At 34.3% G+C, this 9,679-nt stretch overlaps 1 protein-coding gene across 1 annotated transcript; it reads left to right on the top strand.

Annotated features, from left to right (window-relative positions):
• Positions 1-5,327: 5,327 nt before the first annotated feature.
• On the top strand, positions 5,328-9,470 carry LOC125243665 (1-phosphatidylinositol phosphodiesterase-like). Its single transcript, XM_048153460.1, has 3 exons — positions 5,328-5,397; positions 6,983-7,035; positions 7,764-9,470. The coding sequence occupies exons 2-3, from the start codon at positions 6,995-6,997 to the stop codon at positions 8,608-8,610; spliced, it is 888 nt and encodes a 295-aa protein (XP_048009417.1). The 5' UTR covers positions 5,328-5,397; positions 6,983-6,994; the 3' UTR covers positions 8,611-9,470.
• Positions 9,471-9,679: the final 209 nt, after the last annotated feature.

Below are 9,679 nucleotides of genomic sequence, written 5' to 3'. Positions count from 1 at the left end.
TAAGAGATCATGTGCAGGACCTTTTCGGTAAATCAGTTCTGGCAATTTACCAGTAATGGAAGTTGTAAAGTTACCAGTTCATTACCGGTATGATGGTGTGTGAATGCAGAATGAAGATTACCGATATGAGCATGTACAAAGTCAGAACGCGCTGATGTAGTCTGAAGAAGTCTGCTTTAGGCCAATCCTAAGGTTCTTATTGAGATGATGTGATTACTCCACGCTGTTTACAGTAAGCTCTGCTGCTTTTTAATAGTTTTTCTATGTAAATATGCACTAGATGGACATCTTTGACCATTGCGCCACATCTCGTCTTTTTTATGTCCACGTCTTTTTCATGAAATGAAAAATCTTGTTCTTTTTGGATGTCTTTTATGTTTGTTAAAGGTCGAATTCATAACATATACTGCCATTCTGCCCATATTACATAAATTTCATAAATTGTATGAACTTTATGGAAATAAATGGTTTAGGTTATTCAAACCATAGGCTATATGGAAATGGAAGAGTCCTTATGTAGTCACCAACAGACCCTGGATCTAATGGAAAAGTTTTGAAGTGCATCAAAACAAAGTCTTACTGAAAGCTTAATTTTTGAGATATCAACGTAAAATTTTAAACACAACTTGATTAGATTTTAACTTTGATTTTCTAGCTTTTTTGTAAAACATATTTTATATAAATGATCAGAAATCATATTTTTACAGTTTACATAAACTAAAACTTAAATAACTATTTTTTTCTTTCACTTTTAAAATAAGTGTCCTCTTTAAAAGGAGACCAGACTTAAGTTTGTTCTCAAAAGTATTCAAGATTTAAAACAATTTAAGTTGGGGTCTGTTCCCCAAAAATGGGAGTGACATTTAAGGGATTACAAGCAAACACACATTCTGTTTGATCATCCCCTTATGTCTATCACTCAAACATCAAAACATTTTGTCAAATTGAATAGATAATGAAACTAAAGCACTTCTCCTCATGCAGGTGAATAAAAACAATGGAGCAGCGTTTAAAGATCATTTCAGATGACTGTTGTGGCAAAATAAAAACTGACTTGGACAAACACTTCCAATTGTCTTTCGAAAGTTTTTTTTCTTGCAAGAAAGGTCAGACAGTCATACAGAAACACAAGTAGCTGCAGAGTGTAAAGAATGAAAGCTTCCCCACACTTTTATATCTCTAACCTCCAAGACTGAAGCCTCTGTCCTTTTACCATATTAGGAACATGTTTACCACTTCAGTGTTTTTCCACTTGTCACCCAAAGAATGCATACTTAAGCACTTCTGAGACAAACAAAATCATTTAACCATAAGCATATAAGTAAAATCATACGGAAATATACAGAAACTCAAAATTTCTTCCACAACTGACACCACAGAGTTTACCGGTATTTTGTTGCTAATGTGTGAATGATCTCTCAAAAGTAAAAAGTCAGAATGCCGTTGCTTGTGTGAACAGCATATTTGTGTATTTACTGTGATGCAGTGAGATCCAGTCAGATGAAGAAATTAATGGATAAAAAAATACTTTTATTTTTTTAATTAAAGAATAATATAAATAATAAAACAATATATCGTTAAATGAACTTAAGTAATAATCAGCTTTTTAAAAGTAAGTAACAAAGTAACAATAAACCAATAACAAAATACATCTGAGTAAAATAATATTGCCATGAAAGTAAAAGGAGCAAAAGGGCCCTTCTTGCTACAAGCGGGATGCAAGAGCAAGAAAGAGAGGCAACACTTAAGATCATACATATGTTAAGATCAGATAAGGAAAAAGTAAAGTCGATCACTGTCAAAAAATAACCTCAGCTCTGACCTCTTGGTTCTACATCCTGCAAGAGTAGATAAGCATTGTGGGTTCAACACTCTTGAAGCAGAAAGAGTCAAATAAACATTTTCATCATGTTAAAAGATGAATTAATGAAGCAGAGTGGGATTTACAAGCCTTCGATTGCACTTATTGCAGTGTTTTTTTATCTGGACGAGCTAAAGAGACTGTAACATCATACATCTGTTTCTGTGAGGATACATGCATTCCTACCAGGACATTCTTATCATTCAATAATCATAAATAATGGTTTACTGGGAAACTCAAACAGCTTTGTCACGCCAAAGAGGATGCTTACAGAAGTGGGGATAAAAAAAAATCTTGTGTAACCAGGTCTAAGGAACATCACCAAGTACATGACCCCATGACCTCAATCAAGCTTCTGAAGTTTGTAGATGACACCACAGTCATTGGCCTCATCCAGGATGGTGTCAAGTCTACAGACAAGAAGTCGAAAAACTGACTGTCTGGTGCAGTCATAAAAACCTGTAGCTTAAAATGCTCAAAACAGTGGAGATGATAGTGGACTTCATGAGAAACAGCCCAGCATTCCCCATACTCACCATCATGAACAGCACCATGGAAGCAGTGGAGTCATTCCTGGGCTCCACCATCTTTCAGGACCTGAAGTAGGACAATCACATAGACTCCTTTATGAAAAAGGCCCAGCAGAGGTTCTACACAAGGTAAATTCCTTGTATGTGCAAGTGCACTTGAAAATAAAGCTCTCTCTGATTCTGATTTTGATGTCTGGAAACCATAAGAATACTTTTTTTCACTTTGATTCCAAGTAAGACAACGAGTTTATGCGACACATGTGATATGAGACAGGATACCAGACTTTGCAGATAAAGATATGAAATATCAATATAGGAGATAACATAGTATGTCTCAACTTCTGGAGATGTGGCAACAAAATTTAGACTCACATCTTCAGGGCACACTCTTAAGAAAAATGGTTCTAAACAGTACCAAATTAGGATTCTTTGGCTTGTAACAATTGCAGAACCATTTCTGATGCTAAATAGAACCCTTTTTTATAAAGTTCCATATAGAACATACAATTTGACATGGCAAATTGTAGCAAAAACGACAGTGCTCTAACAACAACTGTTAGCTGAATACATTAATAAATATTAATTGACATTGAACATAATATAGATGAAATGAAGATGTAGTTCCAGTGAAATATCTTCACATTCCTCTATGATATCTTTACGTCCTTCATTATGTGTGTATTCTGAGTGGCGGTTTCTCTCTGCAGATGATGAAGTTATGGTATGTGACAGCATTTGAAATACACAATTAAGCTGGTCACACATGTTCTGAAAAGAGAAAAAGACATGATTGGTAGGAAACCAGTTACAATTTTTAAAGTTAAAATTATAAGAAAGAAATGTTGAGAGTGTGTTGACAGTCTGTGTTGTATAGCTGAGCTCTTGAAAATCAGTAACGAAGCTTTGACAGTTACAGATTTGTTGAATAAAGAACCCTAAACTCTAACACAAAGAACCATTTCAGCATGTAAAGGGTTCTTCAGGATGATATAGTTCCAAATAGAGCTGTTACAACATGTAAAGAACCTTTAAAGAGGTGAACTGAATGTCTGAATAGAATATATGAATATATGAACTATGAGTATATGACATCAAAAGATATAATAAATAAAAATAACATTCATAAATGGATTGATTCAAGAATAATGTTTGACAGGATTAATAGGCATAGGCCTAACCATAAAAGAATAATCATAATAATCATAAGAATAATTTTTTCTTATACGTCATAGGTAATATTCTATGGTAATTTACCAGGATTGCTGTGTGAAAGGGGCTAATGAGTTCACCATAACCAAATGGCCTCCATAGATACCAGATCTCAATCCAATATAGCACCTTTGGGATGTGGTGAAACAGGATATTTGCATGGATGTGCAAATCTACAGCAACTACTTTTCCAGCACTTTGTTGACATTAATCTATGACATTAATAATTAAGGCAGTTCTGAAGGCAAAAGGAGGCCTAACCCAGTACTGGTGTACCTAATAAAGTGGCTGGTGATTATATATCGATATCAGAAACATTTTGCCCCCTTTTCGAAACCTTTGGCAGTCAGTACTCAATGTGTTGGACATGTCTGTACTGTCCTCAGTTCAGTGTACTGTTGGAGTAACTGGAGCGCTGAATGAGAAGGCAAAAACCAGCATCATAGGATCATATACGCTGGTATAAAATTCTCAGACACCACTTCTTTGGCTCTCAGGGCCCAATATCTCAGGGCCCAAAGCAATCTTTTATGACTATTTAACGAGTTTGTTTACCCAGGTTAGCTAATTTGGCTTGCTGTCCACCGATGAGTGGCTTGATGAAGCAGCTTCAACTTGAGCTCTGATGTATGAATAAATATAAGATATGATTACATAGATAGGGCAAGGTACCTGAGATGAAGGTGGAGGGATGCTGGAACAGCTGAGACTGAAGAGAGGTAAGCAGCTGCTACTCTGGCTGTTGATTGGAAGATTAGATGGGCTCACTCTTCCCTAAATTATGTTTAAGAACTACACTTTGACTGGTTATTACTGCTGCCCAGATGGAAATGTATAACTATTCCAAAAAGGCATTGGCAGGATATCCACTGGGAAGGGAATATAGAGGCCGGACCTCTTGGAATTTTAATTGAATACTCCTGAACTAGACCAAGCAAAGTGACAGAATCCTGACACTCAGGCATCTTTTTTAAACTGCCAAATGAAAAAATGTAGAGAGTTAGGAATGAAACATCTAGATAAAATGTGCAATAAAAAAAGAAAAAATTGTGTATTACCATAGCATCAATGCAATGCAAACAGGACGTAGATTGACACAGGCAGAAATAACATGTATAGATGTTATGTGTGAAAAGGGCAAGTTGCCGGTCCTGGTCACCTCCAGATTTCATGGCTTGGACCATTATTCAATGACACAGCCTGTCATTATTACACAAGAAATAGAGGACAGAGCAGTGAGAAACACACTGAAACACAATAAAATGTGATTGTGAAAGTTTTCACAAATCAGGCTCAATATAAAACAAGTGATTTTGTATTAACATTAAACAAGGATGCCTATTTTTCACATTCCTGACTAGCGAACTTACCACGGGGTTTATTGACAAGTGCTTTTCTGTGAAAAAATTCACAAATCAAGCAGGTCAAGATGACACTGTTTTCAGTCTTCTTAGTGTCAATCTTTTGGAGCTATGCACATTATAAAATTAAGAGTCACTATGAAGGGGGGAAAAACAACAGATTTTAGACCGGAGGGCCACGTCACCTGAATTCACAGATCATGAAGAATGCAATAGGCCTATTATTTGCATGTCTACGACAGCACACTGCAGATTCATAGCCAAACGATATCTGAATATCAAACCGCAAACTATCTTTATGCGGTTAGCCTACTTACCGGCCTATAAAAAGAGGCGCTTACTTTAATGTGAGAGAAGAGCACACAAGCATCTCGACGAAATCAGCGCTGATACACAAACACCTGACAGTCTCAGAGACACACAGACGAAGGACAGGGTAAGCTTCATCTGTAATTGTATTTTCTGGTCCACTGAATTCACAGGGAAATTAATTGATGCCATTGCCGCAGAAGACTACCATAAATATGAATTATTTTGATCAACGTGACATAAGCAATTGATAAGGAAACAGCAGACAACTGTACATAATCATAGGCTACCAAAGCATTGGCAAAAAAAAAAAAAAAAAAAAAAGCTTTTGATGTGCACATGTGCAGAAGTGAGACATTATGGAGGTTGAACAAGCTAGTTTTGACAATTTCAAATTGTGATCTAAGAAAAGTATGTCTGATTGAGAAAAATGAATAAACATTAAGCCAACAACATGACGAAGTGACCATGAGAGCAACTGATTATATTTAATTAATTCGGCTGTCAATCGATTAAAAAACGAATTAATTGCACATTTTCTGTAATTAGTCGTGATTAATCGAACACAACTTTATGTTTGTAATATAGGCCTGTTTTTATATTGTAATATTTTCACATTGAATCTCTGAAATAATGTAGAAAAAACATAAAGATAGTATTTTAAATGTGTGTTTAATGGCATATTTTTACTACACACTATGAATGAAGGCCTTCATTCACAATACCAGTATTGTTACTGTTCTCTATTAAAGTCTCTATTAAATAATAGCCATTAATTATAGCCATTCAACATTTGAAAGCTATCATTATAACATTTAATAGGCTTTAATTTAACATCTTTCGATTGAGTAGCTAAATACTTTTTTCACATAGTTTTACATACTGTGTTATAAACTAACATTGTTTGAAAATATTGATTTACAAAGAAAACGTACAAGTATACTATAGTATAAAACTAATACTAATACTAATAACTAGTAGTTTACTGAAAGCATACTTCAAAGTGTACTTTCATAAACTAAAAAAAAAAGTGCTATTATTATTTAACTAGTAAAGGTAAGTTCACTTATAGTATGGTGGCAGTACAAACGAAAAACGTATTGGAAACTAGTTGTATACTCAAAGTTTACTACTGTTACACTATATTCTATTTAGTATCCTTTTATACACTAAAAGAGGGCCAATTTAGTCCCAAGAAGTATTGAAATAGTACACTTAAAAGTATATTAATAGTACATTGATATTAGTTTAGTGACTAAAGTATACTTAAAATATACTTGAACTTTACTTAAGAATACTTGGCCAATCTTGATATCAATGAGTTCTTATAGGTCCCACATAACTCTGTACCAGAACTAAAACGCTGCAGTATTTGAAACTTTTTTCTGGGTGTCCATCAAGATCTTTTTTTTATTTGTTTGTTTGTTTATTTATTTATTTTGTAACAGTAACAATTGTTTAAAAAGGTCAGCAAAATTTAATGTAGTCTTGAAATGGCTTAAACAACTTAATTTGCAGTTTTTATTTTATCTGTCAAAAATGTACCATTTGCAAATAATAATAATAATAATAATAATAATAATAATATTTGACCATTGTTTCCTCCAACTATAATCCCTGTGTAATTACACTCATGTCACCTCTGTACAGCATTAAAAAATTGTAAATGCAGTTTTGTATTAATGTATTGTTTTATTCTGTGCTATCCTCAGATTATTGAGAAGATGGCAGTTCCTGTGAAAATTATGTGTATCCTGATGCTGCTGTGAGTATATAAAAAACGGAATTAATGCATTTTAAGTTATTGTAAGTTTGGTTAATTAAGTCAAGCTCGCATCAGTTGACACTCAGCTGATTCACATTGTGATTCACTCAAAATAAGTGTTGTAGTATAACTATCAGGACATCAGTGCTGCGTGAGCTGAATTTGGTGACAGTACAGTGTATTACAGTTAAGTTACTTTTGTAGTATTCGCTTTTCGAGTTTTGCACTTTGCAGACGGTCCCTTGTAATCTGTCTCTCAGTCGTCCGCACATAGAGACTTGTGTATTTTGTCCACCACGGAAGAAAGCTGATTTTGAGGAAAATTGGGTTGTAGCTGCCTCTCTACATTACTATGATAGAAAAGAAGTGTTATTTGTGTAGTAACAGCGTTTAGCTCAGGAGTTATTGACTCGGGAAGTTCAAATCTGTGAATATGCGGCCAACTTTACTTAAGTAGAATACTTACCTGCTTTTCTCCACTGAATTTCATTCAAATGTAGCATGATTAAAAGTTTTGGAAGAACCTGCTTGCCAACCTGAATTTGATTTCTGTTTGGATTCTTGTAGTTTTAACTTTAAGTCTGTTACTTCTCATTACATTTATTAATTTGGCAGACACTTATTCAAAGCAGCTTACAGTGCATTCAAGCTATACATTATGCTGGTGATGAAGAACTTGTGACAGGTACAGTACATTGTTAAACTCATATTCTGATTTTGTTCCACAGACTGCACAAGAGTAGTGATCCAGAAGTGTTTAATGATGGGAAAACACTCAATCTCCCTGAAAATTATGCAGTTGGCTGGATGGAAACTCTGGATGATGAAAAGTTAATTTCTACCATCACCATTCCTGGTACCCATGAATCCTTGTCTCTTTATGGAGGACCACCAGCAGAATGTCAGGCATGGTCACTAGAGAACCAGTTAATGGCCGGGATACGATACTTCGACTTGAGAGTGTCTGGGGAAAACCTGAAAATTAAGCATGGATGGATTGACCAAAAAACAACTTTCCCTGATGCTCTCGAAACAATTCGAAAATTTTTGTCTAAATATAAAACTGAGACCGTGTTGGTCAGAGTGAAGCCTGTTGACCCTGAGTTAAGCAAAGTTCCCAGTTTAGTTGAAAACAAGATCAGAAATGCTAAAGATATCTGGGTTAAGAAGTCAGTTCCAAGGATTGGTGAAGTAAGAGGAAAGATTGTTTTTGTTCAGAAAAACACCTTTAAGCTAGGCATTCTTTTGTTTGAAACTGACAAAAAAGGAGACTATAAAGTAACTAAAGTTAAAGTCAAAGAGGAAAAGATTAAAAAGCATCTGGAAGAAGCTGCCAATCAGTGTAGAACAGGTTCTGCTCTGAGTCTGAGCTACTCGAGTGGCACAAGCTTAAATACAGTTTGGTGGTTTCGTTTTTGGCCAAAAAAGTTGGCAAAGCAAATCAATCCTTGGTTGTATGATCATCTTGAAAAGGAATTTAAAAAGAATCCCAAGCCTTGTTTTGGGATCATAGCTATGGACTTTCCAGGTTTTGACTTGATTCAAATGGTCATCAAATTCAATGGGCTTACCTAAGATTTTTCACATGGTTTCATCAAGAAAATAATGTTCTTGTTGCTTTCATCAGATAATAATATGCCTAATTCTTTGTTGTCTTATGGTTTTGGAATAACATTAGCGTGAGTAAATTATGACAAAATTTAGTTTCTGGGTGAACTCAAAAGAAAGAAAGAAAGAAAGAAAGAAAGAAAGAAAGAAAGGCATGGGCAAAACATACGGCTCAACAACTACCAGAAGTTTTGATTTTGATTAATTTGTTATTACTTTTTATTTGCTAAATGTTTTATTCTTATTTTTTCTTCACAAAAAAAAAAAAAAAAAAAAAAAACGCAACAAGCTTGTACAGCTATAATGTCCAAAAACGTATAAACACACATTTGATGGAAAATTACTGATTGGTGTGTCATTTTAACACATTCTTAACTGTCTGATGTGATGATCATATATTTCTGAACTAAATAAAGCATTGCAATCCCTGTCTCATCAGCTTCTTGTTGAAGTGACAAAGTCAACATGAAATCATAATGAATTACTTTTAAAATACATGCTCTTGGTATTAGCTTCCTTCACTTTATCTATTAAAACAAGAACGAAAGCTGCACGATATGAAATATTTGGTGTTGTTTGCTGCATATATTAATAAATCTTACACAAAACAAAACACACAAATAATCCACACTAAAAGCAACGTAATTTCTAATAAATAGAAAACAGGGTATGCTCCAAATACATGAAAACAACTTCTTAACACGTTCATAGATAATTTAAAAATGACTACATTGCAGATTAAGTTATTTTAACCGCTTGGAAACGATATACAGTATGAACCCACAGTCTCGCTCTACGCACGTCCCGTAATAGCAATAAACAGCAGATAGATGGCGCTGTTTGACTGTATACAATAATCAATACAGCGCATTTCAAATTCGCTGTGGAACCATCTTTCTTTTCTTTTATATGATTCATCATTGTGGAGTGAGGTTAACATTTGTTACTATTAACAATAATAACATTGCTTACATCTCCCATATTAAACATTATTATTAATAATAATAATAATAATAATAATAATAATAATATGTTT

This window comes from Megalobrama amblycephala, linkage group LG13 (assembly GCF_018812025.1).
Source record: "Megalobrama amblycephala isolate DHTTF-2021 linkage group LG13, ASM1881202v1, whole genome shotgun sequence".
Lineage (NCBI taxonomy): Eukaryota > Metazoa > Chordata > Actinopteri > Cypriniformes > Xenocyprididae > Megalobrama > Megalobrama amblycephala.
Note: the sequence above shows the minus strand (reverse complement) of the source record. Positions and strands in the feature narration are given on the sequence as shown.

What these genes read in the sequence shown, in the direction of transcription:
- LOC125243665 (XM_048153460.1), top strand. Translation starts at nt 6,995, where the DNA reads ATGGCAGTTCCTGTGAAAATTATGTGTATCCTGATGCTGCT. An exon ending in ATGTGTATCCTGATGCTGCT is followed by an intron (nt 7,036 to 7,763) that starts GTGAGTATATAA and finishes TTTGTTCCACAG; the next exon opens with ACTGCACAAGAGTAGTGATC.